At 44.4% G+C, this 25,159-nt stretch overlaps 1 protein-coding gene and 1 pseudogene across 1 annotated transcript; both read left to right on the forward strand.

Moving 5' to 3' along the window:
- The window catches only part of LOC136629066 (zinc finger protein 585A-like), a 138,015-nt pseudogene that overhangs the window by 34,088 nt on the left and 78,768 nt on the right, over positions 1-25,159 (forward strand).
- Positions 14,306-17,061, forward strand: LOC136629054 (uncharacterized). Its single transcript, XM_066605178.1, has 6 exons — positions 14,306-14,721; positions 14,844-15,023; positions 15,106-15,229; positions 15,312-15,376; positions 15,862-15,964; positions 16,841-17,061. Exons 1-6 carry the CDS (start codon positions 14,455-14,457, stop codon positions 16,867-16,869), a joined length of 768 nt encoding a protein of 255 aa, XP_066461275.1. The 5' UTR covers positions 14,306-14,454; the 3' UTR covers positions 16,870-17,061.

The raw sequence follows: 25,159 nt of genomic DNA on the forward strand, positions 1-25,159 counted from the left end.
TCAGCTATGGTGTTCGGGTCCAGGCTCTGGTGTGTAGCGCCCTCTTCAGATCCCCCACAGACCTGCTATGGGGTTCAGGTCCGGGCTCTGGTGTAGCGCCCTCTTCAGGTCCCCACAGGCCTGCTATGCGGTTCAGGTCCGAGCTCTGGTGTGTAGCGCCCTCTTCAGGTCCCCCGTAGATATGCTATGGGGTACAGGTCTAAGCTCTGGTGTGTAGCTCCCTCTTCAGGTCACCCGCAGATCTGATATTGGGTTCAGGTCTGCCCTCTGGTGTTTAGTGCCCTCTTCAGGTCACCTGCAGATATGCTATGGGGTTCAGGTCCAAGCTCTGATGTGTAGCGCCCTCTTCAGGTCCCCTACAAATCTGTTATGAGGTTGAGTTCTGGGCTCTGGTGTGTAGCGCCCTCTTTAGGTCCTCCACTGGTCTGCTATGGGGTTCAGGTCCAGGCTCTGATGTGTAGCGCCTTCTTCAGGTCCCCCTGCAGATTTGCTATGGGGTTCAGCTCTGGGTTCTGGTGTGCAGCACCCTCTTTGGGTCCCCCATAGATCTGCTATTGGGTTCAGGTCTGGGCATTGGAGTGTAGCACCCTCTACAGGTCACCCATAGACTTGCTATGAAGAATTTCTTCTTCATCTCCAGCTTTCCAGCAGAGATTTGAAGGTTTTGGTCCAGAATGGACGGATAGTTGGGACTCTTGATAATTCCCTTACTGTTACAGTTCCAGATAAACAGCCCCCCATAATGCAGCACCCACCATCCTTACTGCGGTTTTGGGGTCTTCTGCTTACTGCAGTGTTGGCTTTACACCAAACTGACCTTCTGGGATTCTGGCCGACAAGGTCCCCCTCGGTCTCCTCAGACAGAACACGTTCTCCACAGACTTCTGCTGATATGATGGAGGTTCTGGAAGCACATGGCCAACTTGTATGATCTCTGTTAGTAGTAAAGCCTTATCCCTTCCCCCACTGCCTGGATATATGAAAAACACGGGAGATGTCACATGACTACACAACCAGGACTCGCCAGAAACTCCTGCAGCTCCTTTTATGTTGCTGTTGGCCTTTTGGCCTTCTAGAACAATGCTCTTTTGTGTTTTTCAGCAGTTTCTGAGGGATGTCCGGTTCTTGGTGATGTCACTATTGGGCCATTAATCCCCTTTTTGCTGATGGTCTCCCCTGTGCTGCATGTTATATATAATGTCTTGGAGATGTTTCGCCTCCTTCTCCTGACTGACTCCTTCCAACAATCAGACCTTTTGATGTTCTGTAAGATCTTTATGGACCAACACAGAAAATGTCAGGAAAATCCTCCTAGAAGAGCCGAACTTTATATGGGGGAACCCAGAATCACTATAAATAAAGGCAGCGGAGTGCTGACTGCTATGTATCAGGAGGTTACATGTGATTGGTTAATTCTGAACACAACCACACCCCCGGATATAAGAGGGTGTAAACACATTATTTTAGTTTCATTTTTCCACCCTAAAAGACATAGTTTGGTCCCCAGTGGGATTGTACAGATAACGGGTCACATGGAAGGGGAATGACAAACCCTGGCAGTGTAACAGGGGGGTGTAGACTTATCCGCTGTATGTTTATAACATCAACAGAAAGGAAAAGGCCGAACATTTGGTTAAGTTGTAAATTTTAAAAAGTGAACATTCTGTAAAATACAAGAATTGCTCACCTGGAATAGTAAGTGCGCCTATAGGTCCTAGATGCCTCCTGGAAACAGGCAGCATACGGATTGCCATTGCCTGGATGAACTGTGACCGCTGTGTCCACCTTCATGTAACTTTGTATTAAACTTATGTTCTAAAACATACAATTATATGTAGAAGTGGCGTGCCAGCGGCGGTCACACACATGTACCGTGTAACAATAATAGATCCCAGTGTAGACATGTAGAAGTCGCATGCCGGTGGCAGTCACACACATGTACCGTGTAACAATAATAGATCCCAGTGTAGACATGTAGAAGTCGCATGCCGGTGGCGGTCACACACATGTACCGTGTAACAATAATAGATTCCGATGTAGACATGTTGAAGTGGCATGCGGCGGTCACACACATGTACCGTGTAACAATAATAGATCCCGGTGTAGACATGTTGAAGTGGCATGCGGCGGTCACACATATGTACCGTGTAACAATAATAGATCCCGGTGTAGACATGTAGGAGTGCGGCACCCAGCGTGATGTGAGACACCAGGAGAGCTCCCACCTGTTGCGCTGCCTTGGTTTTCTCCTGGCCGGTGTTTGTGACTCGGCTGCGCTGCCCCGCTGTCCCTGGGCCTTTGGTTGTGCTGCACCATTGTTCCTGTTGTGAGGAAACGAGAGGGGAGAAGCGGAGGACGGCGATAGCGGAGGCTAGTTTGTTATGAGGCCGGTCTATTGTTTAACCGAGTTGTGATGACGAGGAGGAAAGTAGCCGGCGGTGCACATGTGCTTCATGATGGCACTCGGGTATGTGTGAACACTACTGCGAACCCTTTGCACTTTGCGGCTTCGTGTGCAACATTGGAGGCAATAGTGAATATTGAGTGGGGCGATTATGTGGAACGCACGGAACGCTTTGACCATTTTGATCACTTTACTGAGAAATGCCACGATGAGGCAAACTGGTTGGCAAAATTTGCTTGTTCAACTCCTCATGCAACCCTGGTAAAAAATACTCCTGAAACATCTACAGTTGCATTTTCTCCCTCTAATGTGATTTTTAATACGTTAAAGGGGTTGTCCCGCGCCGAAACGGGTTTTTTTTTTTTCAACAGCCCCCCCGTTCGGCGCGAGACAACCCCGATGCAGGGGTTAAACAAGAACACCGGACAGCGCTTACCTGAATCCCCGCGCTCCGGTGACTTCTTACTTACCTGCTGAAGATGGCCGCCGGGATCTTCTCCCTCGGTGGACCGCAGGGCTTCTGTGCGGTCCATTGCCGATTCCAGCCTCCTGATTGGCTGGAATCAGCACGTGACGGGGCGGAGCTACACGGAGCCCCATTGAGAAAAGAAGAAGACCCGGACTGCGCAAGCGCGTCTAATTTGGCGATTAGACGCTGAAAATTAGACGGCTCCATGGAAACGAGGACGCTAGCAACGGAACAGGTAAGTGAAAAATTTCTGATAACTTCTGTATGGCTCATAATTAATGCACAATGTACATTACAAAGTGCATTAATATGGCCATACAGAAGTGTATAGACCCACTTTGTTTCGCGGGACAACCCCTTTAAGGTCACGGATAGGAAAAGGGAGACCTAACAGATCCTGTCTCTATCATAGATCAACTATTCTGAGCGCTCTCGCTGCTGCGAACATTGGTCATGGTAGAGTCTCGATCGATCACTCATTCAGAAATTTCAAGCATGGAGTTGTGAGAATGCAGGCTGATTTGTACCCAGCTTTCCCAGGTTTCTGTACGCATGTGAAACCAAAGCTCAAATCAACCCCCTAAACTAGTCTAACGGCTCCCGTACTCTACAATACCCACAAACACTCACTGCCACCACCAGCTGCTAAATGTAAGATGGAACCCAGACTATGAATTATGAACACAATCTTCGGAGTTATGGTTCGTTTCACAATGGACAAGGCTTAACTAATAAATTGCAGATTTATTCAAGAAAAAAGACTAGCAGTGCAAATATATAATATACAAAGGATGGGAGTATAAGGCTATACGGGCATACACACACAAACAATGCTGGAAGTAAAAAGGGGGTTCCTCCAACTCCCGGTAGTGTGGAGTCACGGAAACAATCATCAGCCCTTTGCATAAGCTTATCTCCGAAGTCTAACACATGGGAGAGGGAAAGTCTCTGCTTTAAGGTCTCCTCAGAACACACCTCCTATGGCCTCCTTTCAACATCACCGTGGGGTTGTGTTGAATATATGCATAGCCCACTGTGATGGAAACCCAGTTTAATTTTTGGGCCATATTTCCCCAGCTGGCGGTCCCATGGGAAAATTATGGCTACCATGCTGCACATCATAACCCCAGCTATCTATTGGTACCAAACACGAAATGCAGCTGAAGCGCTTCTACACATATAGGCTGTTCAGAGGGTTGCAGGGGGGGCATAATGATGGGAGTGGATGTCTTAGATCCAAAGCACCCTCCTGGTTTTGATAATATAACATCTGTTGCGCTAGGACCTTTGGGTGATCCATAATCCCTTTAATGATTTTTCCTATGATCTATCTCTGGTGCCAGATTGTCTGCCTCATGTCTCTTGCTTCAAAAGAGAGCCAGGGCCAAATACAAATTAGCATAATACTGTCACTGCCCCCATGTTTGTATGAAAAGGAAAGGGGGGAAGCATAAGGAAAGCAGGTGATTTCTGTGGGAACTGGAAATAGCAGAGTGACAGTTGTCTGGCTACCCAGCTTTCTCGCGAACCTGAACGGTGAAAGACTTAACACAGCAAGATGAGTGACGATTTTCGGGCCACCCTATTGGGAAGACCCAATGTCTTACATATCGTTGTGGTAACTGCAATTGGTGTGATGTCAAATCTTTTTGTGGATGAGTCCAATCATATCTCTAGCTGAAAGTAACCAAGTATCACCATCGCATTTAATGCATAAAATTTATTGCACTCCCGTACAATGTGTAACGTGTATTGGATTAAACTCAGACTGTCCGTAATGTTACATGAATAGCGCAGATTTAATTCATGTATTTGGAGATTCTGTAAAATTGTGTGAATTGTGGAATGGGGTACGAGAGATTATATATATCTACTGCCCGTTGGATGAAGCCCACCCCTGTCCCCCAACAGGAGGGTTTGTCAAAAAGATAGGAGAGTTTATATAAGATATATCAAAAAGAGGCTGTATGACTAAGTTTGAGGACATTTGGGGAAGATGGTCGAATCCATATATTGATAGTTCACATCGAGTGCTGGAGGCATTACGGTATTGTAGAAGAGCTGATGGGATTTGGAGATGGGGGGAGAAGAGTTAGGGAAAAAACTTTACATTTTGATTTTGTTGGGGGAGATTATGATTTGCTTAAATGTTCTTATGATTGTACTGTTTGGGTGGGTAATTGTTACATGTGCTGCTGAGACATGTACTACTGTGCTTCCAGCAGCACAGCACTCTCAGGGTTAATTGATTGAGCTGGCTGGGTGTGGTTCTTCCTGCTAGCCAATCTCCTGGATTAGGGATGAGCGAACGTGTCCGTTACGGACACATCCGCACCCGGACACCGGCTTTGCCGAACACTGCAGTGTTCGCGCGTAAGTGTCCGGGTGCCGCCGGGGGGCGGGGAGATGCGCGGCGGCGCGGGCGGCAGTAGCGGGGAACAGGGGGAGCCCTCTCTCTCTCCCTCTCCCCCCCACTCCCCGCCGCACTCCCCCGCGCTGCCACGGCGGCCCCCGAACTTTTTCGCCCGAACACTGAAGTGTTCGCAAAGTTCGGTGTTCAGGCGAAAAAGGGGCGGAGCCGAACGTGTTCGCTCATCTCTATCCTGGATCTGGGCTCACATATAAACCGAGCTCTTGTCAGTCTGAAGCTGGTCTTGTACTGTTTGGATGTATCTGTCCTGTTCCTGTTGGAAGCTTGCTGTGTGATCTGTGTCTTGCTGGTTCATGTCCGTTTGTGCCTTTATATTCTGTCAGTTTTGTGTTAGCTTGCTGTGTGACCTGCTGTTTGTGTCCTGTTGCAGCGTGCTGTGTGAACTCTGTCCGGTTCTGCTGTACTCCTGGTTAGTGTAGGGACTAGCAGTATAGCTAGGAGCCATGAAGTGGCCTGCTAGCTTTCACGTCTTGTACAAAACGTCAACTAATACCTGGTATTTATATTCAGCGTATCATCTATTAGTATTTGCATTTTGGCTTCTGTATTCTAGCTCTGTGTGTCCTGTTGTTCAGTCCCTGTCATGTGGCCTGTGTATGTATCCTGTTCTGGTGAGTGGCTCCTAGGATCAGCTAGGGCCCAGATCCGAAGACCACTGGGCTGTCCTTATTGGGGCAATGTCCCCACTTAGGTAGGGCCAGGTTAACTTCCTGGTAGCACAGGGTCAGTTTGCCAGAAACCTGTGTGCGTACCCAGTCCGCTTTGGTCACGATCACAACAGTAATGATATGTTCTATGGATATTATACTTCTGCAGCTATAAATGTGTAGAAATAAGGTGTAATTGTATTCAGAAATATCATTTCAATAAAAATTATCTGATTTAAAAAAAAAACCACTAGACTCAAATCCATTCTCCATTAATAGCGGCCCCAGACAGGGCTGCCCTCTATCTCCGTTACTCTTTGCACTGGTTATGGAACATCTTGCTATAGCCTTGTGGTGGAGCCCCAGTGTACACGGTCTCACCATTGGGTCCCAGCAGTACAAGGCCTCATTATATGCTGAAGATCTGCTTCTATATGTTACCCAACCACAAATTTTACTCCCATCAATTTTAGCGGAGGTCCAAAAATATGGAAAACTAAATATCACTAAATCAGAAGCGCTAAATATCTCCTTGCCATCCTCTGAAATTCAGCAACAGGTCCCATTTAAATGGAGAAATTCCTATATCAAATACTCAGGTATCCTAATTCCCCAGGACCTCGCTGCTCTATACACCTTGGACTATCTCCCCTTGCTGGATTGCACAATAAAAAACTTGAATAACTATGACAAAAAATATCTCTCCTAGTTTGGCCGAACAAACATGCCAAAGATGGACGTCATCCCTTGCTTCCTGTACTATTTCCAGACCCTGCCTATCTAGCCCCCATGAACTTCTTTAAATGCCTACAACCTGCCTTCATGCAAGTCATATGGGGAGGAAGACACAGTCACATCAGCTTCTGCACCCTCTCAAGACCTAAATCTGAGGAGAGGAATCTTTAGAGACGAGCGGGGAGATACTTGGCTAAGGCACTACTCCCTCAAGTAATGAGCCTTAGCGAGTATACTCGCTCATCTCTAATAGCTATCTCTCTAATTATAATAACTACAGTAAAACCGATCCATGGATCAGGCAATGCGAAAGTTAGAATAATTGATTTCATAAGTTCTAGGGGATCCCCCCGTCCAATAACAATATAATGTAAAAATTACCGAATCACAAATCAAAAGGAGAAATGCATAAAATATGTTTTGAAATTACATAAGAAAATGGTACGCCTCCCGTTTCCATACTTTTATATGGTCCTTCGAGGCCTTTGTGCTACTGTTAATTTTATAATATTCACAAAACTTTAATAAAAACTGACTAAACATAAAAACCCGCCAGTCGGCACTAAATCCACACCAGCATGTTACACGTACGATTTAGCTTCAGACTGTAATGAAAAAAAAATGCTTTAAATTTATTTTAGTGGCTAAAAGTGCAACCGAGAGGAAATGCAGAACTCCTCTGAAAAAATAGATGTTCTCCATGTGGAGAGCTCATATATACCTCGGGGGCGGCAGGCACACATCTTCAGAAATGTGCCTTTAAGTTGTAAATTTAAAAAAAGTTAATATTCTGTAAAATACAGGAATTACAGATCTTGAAAAGTAAGTGCGCCTATAACCTTATATGCGTCTTGGAAGCAGGCAGCATAATGATGGCCGTTGTCTGGATGGGCGGTGACCACTGTGTCCACCTTCATGTAACTTTGGGTTCAATAGATATAATTTTCATAAAAATTGGCTAAAACATAAAATTGCAGCAAAAACTCCCATGTAAGTGGAGATCACACACATGTACCGTGTAACAATCATCAAGGTGTGCAAAGTTTGTGCATGGCACACTCCTCTACACAAACATGAGCTTGTGTGCTCAAAAACACTGAAACCAAGATCTTACAATAAAGGGGTTTCCCAGGCTACTCATGAGGTATCCTTAGTTGATTGGACGGATTCCGGCGCTTGGAAATCCAGACAATCAGCTGATGTCAACACCACTATACACAGATCCCGAAGCTCTGACCCCCATGTCGTGACCAGCGTTTGTAACTGCAGGCTGGGATCTAATGGAAATCAGTGGGAACTGTGCTGGCAATTAGAAGTGCTAGCCATTACTCAAGGGTCATAGCATCGGCTTCTGCAACGACCCCTGTGTACGGCAACACTGATAGAATGTGCCCGCTCCGCTGGTCAGTTGGGTTCCCAAGCAGCGGACTCCGGCTGATCAACTATTGGTGGCCTATCCTGAATACCCAACAGTATTTGTGCCTGGAAACCCCTTTAACACCTTAGTTACCTAGGATGTATATGTACGTCCTAGGTGTGCAGGAGTAATATGGCGTTGGTTTGTAAGCCAAGCTGTCTCCATACACAACAAGTATCAGTTGTTTTGACAGCTAACACCCAGACACAATTTAACACTTTAAATGCGGTAATCGGAATTTGGGGGCCGGAATGGCCTCTAAAGATGACATTTCAAGATGCCGACCAGGTATTGCTGCCTAGTAAGACAGGCGTGTGGATTATCTTAATAGAATGCCTGCACAAATATCAAAAGCTGCAATGTTGAAGTATTACAGTATATGGTATAAGCGATTGAACAAGCGCAAGTTCAAGTCCCAAATGGAGACTAAAAAAATGAAGATAAGTGGAAAAAAAGTTTCTTATTATTACAAAAAATAATTTTTTGATAATCTATATATATATATAAATAAAGACGAAAGCCCTCACTGACTCACTCACTGACTGACTCGCCACTAATTCTCCAACTTCCTGATGTTGTAGAAATATGAAATTTGGCACAAGCATAGATTATGCCCAAAATAGGAAGAGCTAATGGGTCCCAACTCGATTATTCAATTTTAAGTGCAAAAAAATTAGCGTCCAACTTTTACGTACATAATCTAATTCTCTCACTTCCCGATGTCATAGAAATTTGAAATTTGGCACGAACATTGATTATGTCATAAATAGGAAAAGCTAATGGGTCCCAACTCAATTATTCAGTTCTAAGTGCAAAAGAATTAGCCTCCAAATTTTTCATACGGAATCTAATTCTCTCACTTCCTGATGTCATTTTATATAAAGGAAACGTTGCATGGTTGCCTCCATGTGGTGTTTCCTGCGTAACGCGAAGAACCATGCCAAATGGTGAACATATTTTTTTCCTCGGTATCTCTAAAGTAACCACGACGTCAGAAGATTTTCCGTGTGAACACCAGATAAAATTGTCCTATCAGATAGTGGTATATATTGTACCATTTTTTTGTAAAATGCTATGTTTTATATGTATATATATATTTATATGTTGTATGTCTGTTTTAGGCTTGAAAAAGATCTTATAGATCGAAACACTGCCTATATGTCGGATTATGGAGTAATAAAGATTTGTGCTGCCACTGTTTTTCTATATTTTCACGATTTTAGGATTGTTGGTTCACAATCCCCTGGTTGGCTTGGCATCTGTTCCATATACCTCTCCCATACTCGGGATTAAGGGCTCTGTGCTGCTGGATACACTATAATTGCTTTGTGGAGTGTTTCCCATTTAGCGTGTTATGGTGACATGTATTTCCTCTGCCCACGTGCAGAAATTTACATTTATCAGTGTTAAATCCCATCTGTCAATTTTCTGCCCCCAATTTATCCAAATCCTCTTGCGATCCTCTTGCATCCTCTCTTGTGTTAATCTCTTTATATAGTTTTGTATCGTCTGCAAATATTGATATATTTTACTGCACAATCCTACCAGGTCATTATCAAATATATTAAAAAGAATAAGCCACAAAATCAACCTCTGTGGTAGTATTGGTGACCCAATCAGAGTATGTACCATTCATACCTCCCTCTGCTTTCTATCACTGACCAGTTACTTACCCACTTACACACATATTCTCACCCAGACCAAGCATTCTCATTCTATACACCAACCTTTTATGCGGCACAGTTTCAAACACTTTGGAAAAGTCCAGATACACAAGATCCAGTGACTCCCCAGTCCAGTCTAGAACTTACCTCCTTGTTGAAGCTGATCAAGTTGGTTTGACAGGATCAATCTCTCATAAACTCATGCTGATACGCAGTTATACAACCATTCTCCTTGAGGTTCTCCAGGATAGCAGCTCTTAGAAACCCTTCAAACATTTTACCCATAATAGAAGTCAGACTTACCGGACTGTACTTTCCAGGTTAACTTTTTAACTTCTTTTTGAATATCACCACTGTGATGTATAGACTGAGATGCATCCGCACTGTGATGTTGGGACTTTGTCACATATTTTGTCACTAGACACTAGAAAAGCTGAGCTGACATCCTTCCCCCTGAGGGCTCAGTCACACGGGCGTTTATTGCCGCGATTTGCGCATGCGCATGCGTCCGGCGATTTTTTTAAAACCATTGCTTTGCAATGGTATCGGACACATGAGCGCTTTTTATGCACTCGTCCGATAAATTAGAGAACAGAAATCGCAGATCGCACCTATCTGCGATCTGCGATTCCTGTTCTCTTCTCTATATGCGCTCAATGGGGCCGGCGGCAGCAGCGCCGACCCCATTGAGAACATATAGAAGACAAATCATTCTTCTCTGCCACAGCTGGAACAGCTGTGGCAAAGAAGAACGATGTTTGCCCATTGAATTCAATGGAGCGGCAATACAGCCGCTTCATTGAAAGCAATGGGCTGCCGGCGTGCGCGGGGTTAATTGTCGGGAAGGGGTTAAATATATAACCCCTTCCCTGCAATGCATCCTGAAAAGTGAAAAAATAAAAAAAAAGGATGTACTCACCTGCTACCGGCAGCCTGAGATCCCCGCGGCCGTCCTGCAGTGGGTGTGAAGGGGGTGTGACTCAGGCTTGCCCCTGATTGGCTCAGCCTGAGCCAATCAGAGGCTGATCTCAGTCACACCCATTCATGAATTCATGAATGGATGTGACTGAGACTTGCCTCTGATTGGCTCAGCGCTGAGCCAATCAGGGGCAAGCCTGAGTCACACCCCCTTCACACCCACTGCAGGACAGCCCCGGGGATCTCAGGCTGCTGGGAGCAGGTAAGTACATACATTTTTTTTTATTTTTTCACTTTTCAGGATGCATTGCAGGGAAGGGCTTATATATTTAACCCCTTCCCGACAATTCATCCCACACTCGCCCGCATCGCTTGCATTCAATGGAGCCGGCTGTATTGCCGGCTCCATTGAATGCAATGCGCTGGACAGCTCCGGCCCGTTTCTAATGAAACGCGGCTAGGAGCAGATTTTCGGGCGATTTTTCGGCGCCGGTCACGCGATTTGCGCATGCGCATCCGTCATGCGATGCGCAAATCGCGTGAAAAAACGCCCGTGTGACTAAGGCCTTACTATATGTCAGGGATGGGCTTTGGAAGTGATCCGAAGAGATCAACCACCATCACCCATCTAAAAAGGAGAAGTGCGATGTAGAGACTTTAGGCTGTCAGACAATTTGTGCCTCAGCATCCATTCTATGTTAGCCCATTCAGTATGCTGGCTCTATGGCAGCCATTGTATGTAGTTAGATATTTGGAATTTGTCAGGACTCTGGGAAAGCTGAATGAATTTAATGTTCTAATCTCCCCTTCCTCCCTCACAGCTGTCCAGGTCTTGTGATGTACAGGAAACCATTTGTTCCACTGGCAATAAAATTAGCCAGTAACAAGGAAATGCTAAATGACCTCTTACTAAGGAACTGTGTCACCAAGGCTGTCTCACAGACAAATCGGTGCCGAGATTAAGAATCTATTAATAAAGGTTATTTGGTCATCTGAAGGGCCTAGCCTGATATGAAATATATTTTCAGAATCGGGCAGGCCAACCAAATAAAACGCATCTATATGCGTTGAGGACCAGAACACCCCAAATTACATATCTTCGTACCTGGGCCTAATTTATGTATCATGCTTAGTGTCTATGGATGGGGAAATTCCTGATATTAAACATGACGGTCATATCCTCCCCATTGGATCGCTTTCTTGGGAAATATGGCCGAAATATTTAAATCAGGGTTTCCTACAGATCTGCCCTGCATATACTCAACCCGCCTTGATGATGTTAGGAAAAGGCCCGCTAGGGTGTGGTTCTGCAGATGCTTTAAAACTGAGTGCGTTCTTTATCAAAATTGTCAATCTAAATTGTATTAATACTGCATTTTCTTATACTCCAGTGTAACAACCTTTTTTGTATAGCTTTTGTATATATCTATATTTTGCACTGCTAGTCTTTATCTAGAATAAATCTGCAATTTATAAGTCAGCCTTGTCCGTTTTAAAAATGAATCATAACTCCGAAGATTGTGTTCATAATTCATAACTCTTTGTTCCAGCTTACCTGTAAAAAAACTGGTGGTGGCAGCATGTGTATAGTGCATGGCATTGTAGAGTGCTGGAGTGCGTTATAACGGATCAGGTGTGATTCGTGCTTTCGCTTTTCATGTTTACAGAAGCCCAGGAAAGCTGGATACAAATCAGCCTGTATGCTTTCGAATTCAAGCTTGAAATCATGCTAGTGTGATTGATCAAGGCTCTGCCATGATGGTTGGTAGTGGCAAGTGCCCTCGGAATAGTCTATCCGTGAGTAATCAGGGAAAGAGGTAGGATCGATAAGTATCATCCCCTCTCCTCACTTTTCCTGTACGTGGCAGGCACCACATAGGCTGTGCGCCAATCCAGTTGAACAGATCCTTTCATTATAGAGTCCTTATAGAACACTTTAGGGTTAGTTTTCCTCTCTTTAGCAATAAGTCTTTGCTCTTCTATCTGATTTTTACATAGTTTATTTTTTTTCCTTATATGCTCTTAGAGCTTCTTCTCTGCCTTCTTGTTTTAATAGTTTCAACACTTTATGTTCTACTGTTTATTGCCCCCTTTACATCTTTGTTAAGCTATATTGGATTTCTCCTATTACTAAAGGCCCATTTAGACACAATGCTTATCGCTCAAAATTTGCTTAAAAGCCATCTGTTGAGCGATAACCGTTGCGTCTAAACACTCTGCCACCGTGCACTAGCAAGCTAAAAGTCAGAGAGGACTCTTACCAGCACCGCACACTGAGTTCTCAGCAGGATACCGCTGATAGCATTCTTTCAGGTGTATAGGAGCTGCTGTTGTTCTCAGAGCTGTCAGCAGTGTCTATTTCCGCCTACATGTAACTCTTAAGTAGCTAATTAGCTATTTAAGAGTTTATGCAATTGTCGTTTGAGCAATTTTTGATTGATTAATTATCTTTCAGTGTAAATGGGGCTTAAATCTTTTTTTCTTGAAAAGTATGTAAATGTTTTGGATGTTTTTAGATGTTTTCCATTTGTTTTGAGGACATTGTCCAAAAATTTAAAGTTATATCCACCCTACCTTTTTCAAAATTTATTAAAAAAAAAAAAACATTTAAAAAACCCACCAAAGCACATTTGGTTTTGCTGTCTTTTTTATCCCGCAGTTTGAACCTTGTCAGAAAAAGAGATACACTGCACCAGAAATGAGCTGTTTGTCCACTTTGTATTAAGGCAAAAATGTAATAAAAAGGGATTAAATAGTCATATATGCTCAAAAATGGTGCCAATAAAAACCTCAGATCACCACACAGAGGATAATAAAGTTATGGCTGTTAGAAAATTAGTTTTTTAAAGTCAATTTATTTTTCAAAAAGTAGTACAGCAAAAGAAAAATTTGGGCGTAATGATCCACAGTATATAGTATTAGGATATCAGTTTTTAGGTTATCATGATGTCATTTTTGCTACAGCGTGTACACTGTAAAAACAAGATGCCCCACCCCACCAACGATGGCGAAATTGTGTTTTTTTTCCCTATTTTCTTCCACTTAAAGGGGTTGTCCCGCGGCAGCAAGTGGGTCTATACACTTCTGTATGGCCATATTAATGCACTTTGTAATGTACATTGTGCATTAATTATGAGCCATACAGAAGTTATCAAAAGTTTTATACTTACCTGCTCCGTTGCTGGCGTCCTCGTTCCCATGGTGCCGACTAATTTTCGGCCTCCGATGGCCAAATTAGCCGCGCTTGCGCAGTCCGGGTCTTCTGCTGTCTTCAATGGGGCCGCTCGTGCAGAATGCCGGCTCCGTGTAGCTCCGCCCCGTCACGTGCCGATTCCAGCCAATCAGGAGGCTGGAATCGGCAATGGACCGCACAGAAGAGCTGCGGTCCACGGAGGGAGCAGACCCCGGCGGCCATCTTCAGCAGGTGAGTATGAAGACGCCGGACCGCCGGGATTCAGGTAAGCACTCTCCGGTTTGTTTTTTTAACCCCTGCATCAGGGTTGTCTCGCGCCGAACGGGGGGGGGGGGGGGGGTTAAAAAAAAAAAAACCCGTTTCGGCGCGGGACAACCCCTTTAACTCTTGATAAAAAAAAACATGTAGGGCGGAAAAGAACAAAGGTTTGATCCAGCAGCAATTTTTTTAAAATAAAAAATTACTTCTCTATTGGGTACAACCCCTTTAAACATCTTTAGAAAATTTTCAGTACCACTTAAAAATAAACCAAAAAAAAGCCCCTCATACAGCGATGTCAATGATAAAATAAGAGTTATGATTTTTGAAGTAGGGAGAAAGATTCAAAATGTGAAAAAAATTCATGTCCTTAAGAGGTTAATATATATATACTCAAATGCTTCCCCCAGTAATTTCATTGTTTCACATGGGATTTGTGTTTTTTGTTTTTTACATTCTCATTTCTTTCCATTTACGTCTTCAAGGTATAGGATCTGCTGTTCCGACATGGAGAAGAATAGAAACAAGATTGCGGAGAGTATAATAAATCTTACCCTAGAGATACTCCTACAGCTTACAGGGGAGGTGAGAGATTCTGATGATGTCACATCACACCATTCTTATCAATGGTAATAACAGATGATGTCACTGGGGAGGTGATGGACTCTGGAAATGAGTGATAGTTATTAATGTCTCCCCATATACAGGATTACATAGTAGGGAAGAATACCTCTAGTTATGGCTGTCGGGCCCCTGTGTGTGATGGATGGAGAAGACTCCCGAGCCCAATTTCGGGGCCCCAACCTCACCCCCTGAGACATGAGGACATCAATGTACAGAAGATTCTAGAACTCACCAACAAGATGATTGAGCTGCTGACTGGAGAGGTGACGCTGCAGGGAATGCTGGGACATTATACAGTAACAGCACTGAAGGCTTCTGGGTGATGACTGTATATTGTGTTGTCAGGTTCCTATGAGGTGTCAGGATGTCGCTGTCTATTTCTCCAGGGAGGAGTGGGAGTATTTAGAAGGACACGAGGATCTGTACAAGGAGGCCATAATGGAGACCCACCAGCCGCTCCCATCACCAGGTAATAGACAGGACTAAATCCATGGGGACTTTATTATCTGTATATAAAGAATGACTTCAGTGTCCGTCTGTGTTTCCTGCAGTTCCATCCAGTAAGAGAAGAACCCCAGAGAGATGTCCCTGTCCTCTTCTTCCACAGGACCATCAGGTAGATGGAGATGTCCCTCTGATCTGTAGAAGGCTGTGAAGCTCTTGTCTTCAGTCTTATTAGATGTCTTCTCCTTGTGTGATGAGGCCGGTGGAGATGGCAGGATTACTGCTGACCAGAGACATTACATCTTGTCTGGATCTTCTCCCAGTTTTCTGGCGGTGGAGACTGCTGGTGGGAATAAGGAGCCAACAGGTTGGATTTATATCTATCTGCTCCTTTATTTCCCCGAGACAAGCAGCGGATGTGTCTGGTAGACGCTGATCTCCTCCACTGAGACAACATGCAGCGTGTCTAGCCATGCCGGATATACATGTGTATGAGGATCCTGAAGGGTCATTGAGCCGCCATCTAATATCTATGTCCGGCTTCTAGACCGGCAGCTATGTGGCTGAGATAACTACTCCTGTCAGGTCATTATATCATAAAACCTTCCACATGACTTCTCCAACCGTCTGCTGACTTTTAAAATATTTGTCTCACAGCTTTTGTATCAGGATGAAGATCTGACCAATATAAATACTACAGAGCTAAATATTGTGGTCAAAGAGGAGTTTGAAGAGGAGATTCCTATAGATAACCTCTCAGGTGAGTAGTAACCACTACATACAGCAGAGAAGAGTCACAGATTCTCCTCGGTCACCGGCTGCAGATAGTTATGTAGATTTATAAGCTCTGGGATCTGTCAGATTTTCCGCTGTATATTCCCCCCTTCAGCCGGAGTACAAACTAAATATGGCTGACAATGTGATCTGTTATAGGAGATAGCACAGGATGGGCATTTATAATATGGATGGGGAATATATGTGGGAGTCTTTCTTCATCATCTGCTGTTAGTACTAATCGGAGAGAAGTGCCCAATTTTCAGAGTTAGGAACCCATAGCTGCTGATAGACTCATATCCCATTACTATGTGCTAACACAATAGAGAATGGAAACATTGACCCAGATAACAGAAAGCACAATGTGGAGACATAGACATAGATAGTAGAATGCAGAACATGGTGATATAAACCCAGATAACAAAATGTAGAGATGTAGACCCAGATAGCAGAATACAGAATGTGGAGGAATAGACCCAGATAGCAAACTCTAGAACATAAAGACATTGAACTAGATAACAAAATCTAGAACATGGAGATGCTGCCTAATAGCACTGACTCACAGGGACCTTTATGGTTCTCCACTGAGCATTTACTAGAAGAGTGGTGACAGGTACACTGATACATGACCCTATGAAGATGGGGGCTTCACCACAGAAGGGGGGAACTGCAAGAGAACAGCCTGGTGGCCGAACGCCATGATCTGCCGGTCCTTGCTCTGAGCTCCACTGATAGACTGGCATCTGTTTTTCCATCGCTGTTTTTAGTGAGTTAATAACTGAGTTTTGTCACCTGACTTGTAGTTGGTCTTGAAATGTTTCTATACAAATATAATCATATTTTTATTATCTTTTGGTTTCAGTTGAGCTTTCAATTTTTTTATTCACCTAATAGCATGTTTTTTGAAGTATGGGAGAAAACCTATGCAAATACAGGAAGAAGATACAAACTCCATGCAGATGTTGTCCATAGTCAGATTTGAACCCAGGACCCCAGTGCTGCGAGGCAACATTGTTAACCATGAAGCTACCATGCTGTTTAATAATATCACTATAACTTGTGAAATAGTAAAAATAGTTTTATTCTTGGCAGATGCTGGTACCAGGAGCTCAGAAGTACATCTGATGTCTGCAGATTGTAAAAAAGAAGATTATGGTATCACACAAGATACAGATGAAAAAACTGCGATTATCCCAGATATCCCCTCAGGCCTTCACAACAAAGCTCCATCATCTGATCCTCTTATACGAGTCCAGAAGGGAAGAAGGGGAGAACATAAAAGAGCTCACATAGGGAAGAAGCCATATTCATGTTCAGAATGTGGGAAAAGCTTTACAAGGAAATCAGATCTTGTTACACATGAGAGAATGCACACAGGAGAGAGGCCATTTTCATGTTCAGAATGTGGGAACTGTTTTGCAAGTAAATCATATCTTGTTAAACATAAAAGAATTCACACTGGACAGAAGCCATTTTCATGTTCAGAATGTGGGAAATATTTTACAAGTAAATCATATCTTGCTACGCATAAGAGAATTCATACAGGGGAGAAGCCATTTTCATGTTCAGAATGTGGGAAATGTTTTCCAAGGAAATCAATTCTTGTTAGACATCAGAGAATTCACACAGGAGAGAAGCCATTTTCATGTTCAGAATGTGGGAAATGTTTTACAAATAAATCATGTCTTGTTACACATAAGAGAATTCACACAGGGGAAAAGCCATTTTCATGTTCCGAATGTGGGAAATGTTTTGCAGACAAATCACATCTTGTTATACATAAGAGAATTCACACAGGAGAGAAGCCTTTTTCATGTTCAAAATGTGGGAAATGTTTTGCAAGTAAATCACATCTTGTTACACACAAGAGAAGTCACACACGGAATTAGCCATTTTCTTTAACTCTTGTTATTTACAAATTGTAAAAAAAAAGTACAGCAGTTACAAACTGACGTGTTATGCAAGAGAAAGGGTTATAGTTTTGGAGAAGTAAATTATGATTATTGTATGTAATTTCCAATAAACATTTGTTATCCAAAAGCAAATACAATCCAGATAATTCCAATTCTATCCATTCAGTGATGTCCGACTCTTGGATACTCTGTAGGCAAGTCCTCTCAGTGGTTCTCTATTCTCCACGGCTGCTTTCAGTTGCCCGATGTCCATCCCCATGGCCTTCTTGATGGTGTCCAGCCAATGTGTCTTTGTCTTCCTTGTTTCCTTTTATCACTGACCACTCCAAGCATCATATTTTCTTACAACAAACTCACCCTAATCACATGACCAAAGCAAGTCAGTCTCTGTCTTGTGATCTTGCCTTCCAGGAATACCTCTGGGTTGACATAGTCCTGAACAGCTTTGTTGTTCCTTGCACTTCCATATTGATCCATACTCACTATGACCCCAGTGCTTATTGATGCTTCATCTCACCCGTCGAACTGCGCCTCAAAAAAATGGCCCATTTCATTCCCACTAGAACGATTCCCACAGTAGAACAAACTGCTGAATTGATCAAGGAGGTATTTAGGCTGCACAGAATTCCTGATAATTTAACTTCTGATAGAGGCATTCATAGTAACATAGTAACATAGTTCGTAAGGCTGAATGAAGACAATGTCCATCTAGTCCAGCCTGTTAGCCTCCTGTGTTGTTGATCCAGAGGAAGGCAAAAAACCCCAAGAGCAGAAGCTAATTAGCCCTTTTGGGGAAAAAATTCCTTCCCGACTCCCTAATGGCAATCAGACTGTTTCCTGGATCAACCCCTAATAGTTCCTACCTGCCTGTATACCCGGATTAACAATTAACCTAAGATTTATATCCTGTAATATCCTTCCTCTCCAGAAAGACATTAAGTCCCCTTTTAAACTCTATGGATTTTGCCATCACCACTTCCTCAGGCAGAGAGTTCCACAGTCTAACTGCTCTAACAGTAAAGAACCCCTTTCTATGTTGGTGATGAAACCTGCATTCTTCTAAGCGTAGCGGATGCCCTCTTGTTACCGTCGCAGTCCTGGGTATAAACAAATCATGGGAGATCCTTGTATTGTCCCCTCATGTACTTATACATAGTTATTTGGTCGCCCCTTAGCCTTCTTTTTTCTAGAGTAAATAGTCCCAATTTTGATGCCTCTCTGGGTATTCCAGTCCTCTCATTCCATGTATTAGTTTAGTCGCTCTTCTTTGAACCCCCTCCAATACCGTAACATCTTTCCTGAGCACCGGTGACCAGAACTGTACACAGTATTCCATGTGGGGCTTTACATCAAAATTTTGGAAAAGCTTCAGTACAGCCTTAAGGGATTTGTCTGCTCCAATGGCCAGATTAAAAGGACTAATCAGACTCATGAGCTATACCTTTGCTGTTTTATTTCCTACCTTCAGGGTGATTAAGTGGACTGCTTACCAACAGCAGAATTTGCCTATAACAATTCCAAACATAATTCTGCATCTCTAAATCCATTTTTCGCTTACATCCAATATTTATTCCTAATCTTTCCTTTAATACTCTTACTGTTAATCACAGACTAAATACATTGAAGGATACGCAGACAAATCTAACAGAGATGCTACAAGAAACCCAAGAAAACTATAAGCAGGCAGCGGATAAACACCGCAAAGCTACTCCTTTTTTTCAGATTGGTGATAAAGTTTGGTTATCTATGAAGATCTTAAAAACTCATGTACCCTCTCCCAAATTTGGTAAAAAATGTATAGGTCCTTTTTCAGATTGCTGCAAAGATTAACCAGGTTGTGTTTCTCTTGGAACTCCCTGGCAGACTAAAAATTCACCTATTAGTCCTTGTGTCATTGCCTAAACCATTCAAGATGAACAGCTTTCAGGGAAGAAATCAACCACCTCCTCCAAAGGTAAAAGTTAGAGATGAGCGAGCATCCAAATGCTCGGGTCCGCGTTATTTGAGTCGAGCTTTTCCTAAGATTCGAGAGCTCTACTCGAGTAACGAACCCCATTGACTACAATGGGAGACTTGAGCATTTTTGTATGTGGGACGCCGGGTCCCGAGCTTTTTTTTTCTTCTTGGTTCGTGTTTCTCTCTCTTTCTCTCTCTCTTTCTCTCTCTCTCTGTCTCTGTCTCTGTCTCTGTCTCTGTGTCTCTCTCTCTCTCTCCTGTACAAACTTTTGCTAAGATATATATTTCCATCTGTTTACTTTATTCTGGATGCACATTTGAAAAACTTTTGTGTTTTTTAACAATTTAGGAGGCGTGAAAATTTAACATTACTTTTCAGCATTTTGAGGAACACTTTGTTTTCCTGCACCCAGCCAATATTGCAAAGGCTCATAGGTGTCAGAATGATAGACCCCATTTTAAAAACTACACCCCTTGATGTATTCACTGAGGGGGTCAGGAGTATTTAGACCCCACAGTTTTTTTTCAGGAATTAATTCAATTTAGAGGAGAAAAAGTAAAATTTTTATATTTTTGCAAATATGTCATTTTAAAGACATATGTTTTTTTCCTATAGTACACATGAAAATGAGGATTGACACCGCAAAATGGATACCCCTGTTTGTCGTGTGTTCATAAATATACCCATTGTGGCCCTAACCTTATGTCTGGATGCACAACGGGCCCAAAATGAAAGGAGTAGACAGTGGCTTTTAGAACAGACATTTTGCTTGAAGGCCTTTTATGCCCCATACCACACTTGTAGAGTTCTTAAGCAGCCAAAACCATAGGGAACCCCCACAAATGACCCCATTTTGAAAACTAGACCCCTTAACAAATTCTTCTAGGGGTGTACTGTGTATTTTAACCCCACATTTTTTGAATAAATCTAAGCAAAGCAGTAGGAAAAAATTACGATTTTCATTTTTTGAGCAATTGTGTCAATTTTGTATAGTGTACATGGGAATGAAGACATTCATCCCAAAATGGATACCCCTATCTGTCTCGTGTCCAGAAACATACCCATTGTGGCCCTAATGTTCTTACAGGACACATGTCAAGGCCTATAATATAAGGAGCACCCGCTGGATTTCAGGGTACAACTGAATAAATTCCAGGCCCCATTGCCCACTTGTAGAGCCATTGAGCAGCCAAAAAGATAAAGAACCCCCTCAAATGACCCCATTTTGAAAACCAGACCCCTTAACAAATTCCTCTAAGGGTTTTCTAGCATGCATGCGCAGAAGAGCTGCCACAGGTCCAGGAGGACCAATTCACTGCGGGACACCATGGTCAAGGCGGGTGAGTAATCTCCGCTGCGGATGAGTAATCTCAGCTGCCCCCATGGATCCGATCCATGAGGGCAGTTAAATCAGTTAAAAACTTTTTTCCACTTTGATGCGATCAGCGCTATCCATTGAATAGTGCCAATTGCACTCCCTGCAGCCCGGGATGACAACTCCAGGCTGTCGGCTACCTGTGGGCACCGACAGCATGGAGCTGTCATGTCCTCAGCCCACGTGGCTTTAATCCCTGCAGAAAGCATTTTTCTACGTCCTCAGGGATTAAAGCCCACTTTGCTAGGACGTAATAAGACTATGGGTTGGTCTCTAAGGGGTTAAGCTTGTAACACTTCTAGAAAGTTTTTCTTTGTTTCCAAAGAACGCATCACTTCCCAATTACACAACTGTGTTCATATAAGCCATCTCTCTTGGACCAACCACACACTGATTCAGCTGCTCTGTAATCAATTTGACTGCTCTTTCACAACTTTGAGTGTGTAGCGAATATGGAGGAAGCTCCAGGGGGGCAACTTTCAATGCATCAAGTTGGGCCAAAGACTTGTTTGCTGTAAAAACTGGTTCAGTGATGGTCTCTGCCTCCCAATCAATGAGTGATTTGAGGTTGCAAGCATCGAGGTTTACCATTTCGGGAACTACAAAAGATCGCACTGCAATAATAATAATAATAATCTTTATTTGTATAGCGCCAACATATTCCGCAGCGCTTACATAGACAGGGGGAATACAGAAAGACAAAATACAAACATTACAGAACCACGGTTACATATAGTAATCAGTTGATGGAAACAATAGGGGTGAGGGTCCTGCTCCAACGAACTTACATACTACAAGTAATGGGGTGATACAGAAGGTAAAGGGGCTGGAGATGTGCACTGTATGGCGAAGTGTGAGCGATGTTATACACAGACAATGGTCAGACATTTAGCCGTGTGACGGCAGAAACGGTGTGACTGCACGAGCGGTTTATGATGGCTAGCAGGGATTGCAGTCAGTAGGTCAGGGAGCATGTTATCAGGCGGAGTACAGAGGGGTTTGTTTAGGGAATGCGGTATGCCTCCCTGAAGAGGTGCGTTTTTAGAGCACGCCTGAAGTTCTGCGAGTCCTGGATTGCTCGGGTAGCCTTTGGTAGTGCGTTCCAGAGGATCGGTGCTGCTCTGGAGAAGTCTTGGAGGCGGGAATGAGAAGTTCGAATGAAAGGGGCACTCAGTCTGGTTTCATTAGCAGAGCGGAGAGCCCGGGCTGGTTGATGGATTGAGATGAGGGAGGCGATATAGGGTGGTGCTGTGCTGTGGAGGGCTTTGTGAATGAAGGTAGCGAGTTTGAATTGAATTCTGTATTTAACGGGCAGCCAGTGCAGTGACCGGCACAGGACAGAGGCGTCCGAGTAGCGGCTGGACAGGAAGATGAGCCTGGCTGCCGCATTCAGGATGGACTGGAGAGGGTAGAGTCTGGTGCAGGGGAGACCGATCAGCAACGAGTTGCAGTAATCGAGCCGGGAGTGGATGAGGGCGACAATAAGCGTTTTTAACGTCTCCACAGTGAGAAAAGAGCGGATTCTTGCGATGTTCTTGAGGTGCAGCTGACATGTTCGGGCCAGAGATTGGATGTAGGGGGCAAAAGAGAGATCAGAGTCAAATATGACCCCAAGGCAGCGGGCGTGTTGTCTAGGAGTTATGGTGGCGCCACACACTGAGATGGAGATGTCAGGATGAGGTCGGTTAGTGGAGGGTGGAAATACCAGTAAGTCAGTTTTAGAGAGGTTTAGTTTTAGGTAGAGAGAGGACATGGTGTTAGAGACAGCGGACAGACAGTTAGTGATGTTTTGGAGGAAGGGTGCAGAGATGTCACGGACAGAGGTGTATAGCTGGGTGTCATCAGCATACAGGTGGTATTGGAGGCCAAAACTCCTGATGGTTTGTCCAATAGGGGCTGTGTAGATAGAGAAGAGAAGGGGGCCAAGGACCGAGCCCTGGGGGACCCCAACAGCAAGGGGAAGAGGAGGGGAGGTAGAGCCAGCAAAGGAGACACTGAAAGAGCGGTCAGATAGGTAAGAGGAGAACCAGGAGAGGGCAGTGTCCTTTAGGCCAATGGAGCGTAGCATACTGAGGAGGAGTTTGTGGTCAACAGTGTCAAACGCTGCAGAAAGGTCGAGGAGGATCAGTAGGGAGTAATCGCCCCTCGATTTGGCTGTCAGTAGGTCATTGGATACCCTAGTAAGGGCAGTTTCTGTCGAGTGTTGAGGTCGGAAGCCAGACTGTAGGGGGTCTAGGAGAGAGTTCTCTGATAAATAGCTTACAAGGCGGGAGTAAACCAGGCGTTCTAGTAGTTTGGAGATGAAGGGGAGGTTTGAGATGGGTCGGTAGTTGGCAGCATCAGTCGCGTCCAGAGTCAGTTTCTTTAGCAGTGGGGATATGATGGCGTGTTTGAAAGAAGAGGGAAAGATGCCAGAGGTCAGAGAGAGGTTGAATATAGTGGTGAGATGGGAGATGACCACTGGGGAGAAGGAACGGAGGAGGTGTGAGGGGAGAGGGTCGCTAGCGCAGGTGGTGGGGCGAGCAGAGAAGAGCAATTTGGAGACTTCTTCCTCTGTCGCTGGTCTGAGTACAGACAGTGAGCAGGAGCTAGATGCAGTGCTGACAGGACTAGGGTCAGGGCTAGTCTGGGATTGGGAAGTTATTTCCTGACGGATGTCGTCTATTTTCTTTTTGAAGTAAGCAGCCAACTCTTCAGCACTGAGATCCGTCACTGGGGGCTGCGGTTTTGGGCTGAGAAGGGAGTGAAAAGTATCAAAGAGCCGTTTAGGGTTGTGCGATAGTGAGGAGACTAGAGAGGTGAAGTACACTTGTTTGGCATGGTGGAGGGCAAGGTTGTAGGTTCTGAGCATGAATTTGTAGTGGAGGAAGTCTGGTGCCGTTTGCGATTTCCTCCACAGCCGTTCAGCACTTCTAGAGCACCGCCGGATGAAGCGTGTATGAGGTGTGAGCCAGGGTTGCCGTGTTCTACATCGAATGGCTCGGGTTCTGGGGGGGCGCCGCTTCATCCAGGGCATGTTTGAGAGCGGTGTTGTAGTGAGTGGCAGCCAGGTTGGGGCAGGAGAGGAGAGAGATGGGGGACAGAGAGGACTGTAGGGATTCAGCAAAGTCCTGGGTGTGAATGGCCTTAAGGTTCCTTTAGGTACTGTAGGTAGGTGGGTCTGGAGAGATGGTAGGGAGCGTGACAGAGAAAGAGAGGAAGTTATGATCCGAGAGCGGGAGAGGGGAGTTAGTGAAGTTGGAAACAGAGCAGAGACGGAAGAAGACCAGATCAAGAGTGTTGCCATCCCTGTGAGTGGGAGAGGCTGTGAGTTGAGAGAGACCAAGGGAGGAGGTGAGCGAAAGAAGTTTAGAGGCAGATGGGGACATAGGGTCATTAGTGGGGATGTTAAAATCACCTAAGATGAGGGTTGGAATTTCACAGGATAGGAAGTGGGGGAGCCAGGCAGCAAAGTGGTCCAAAAACAGGCGAGGAGCACCTGGGGGGCGATAGATAACTGCTACTCACATGGACAGCGGACGGAAAAGCCGTAGCATATGTACTTCAAAGGATGGAAAAGTGAGTGAGGGTACAGGGGGGATGACCTGGTAGGTGCATTTCGGGAAAAGAAGAGCACCTACTCCTCCGCCACGCCTGTCATCTGGTCTCGGGGTATGGGAGAACTGCAGGTCATTGTAGGACAGTGCAGCAGAGGAGGCCGTGTCAGACTGCTGTATCCACGTTTCTGTGAGAGCTAGCAGGTTTAAAGATTTAGCAGTAAAAAAGTTGTGGATGGTGGGGAGTTTATTACATGCTGACTGGCAGTTCCAGAGGGCACATTTAAAGGAGTCAGGGGAGGCTATGCATGGGCTAGCAGTTGGGCTTGGGGATTTTCTTAGTGAGTCAGGTAGGGGGTGATAGCTAGGAGCAGTGGAGGGTGGGCCAGGATTGGGACAG

The sequence above is a fragment of the Eleutherodactylus coqui genome, chromosome 5 (assembly GCF_035609145.1).
Source record: "Eleutherodactylus coqui strain aEleCoq1 chromosome 5, aEleCoq1.hap1, whole genome shotgun sequence".
In the NCBI taxonomy this organism is placed as follows: domain Eukaryota; kingdom Metazoa; phylum Chordata; class Amphibia; order Anura; family Eleutherodactylidae; genus Eleutherodactylus; species Eleutherodactylus coqui.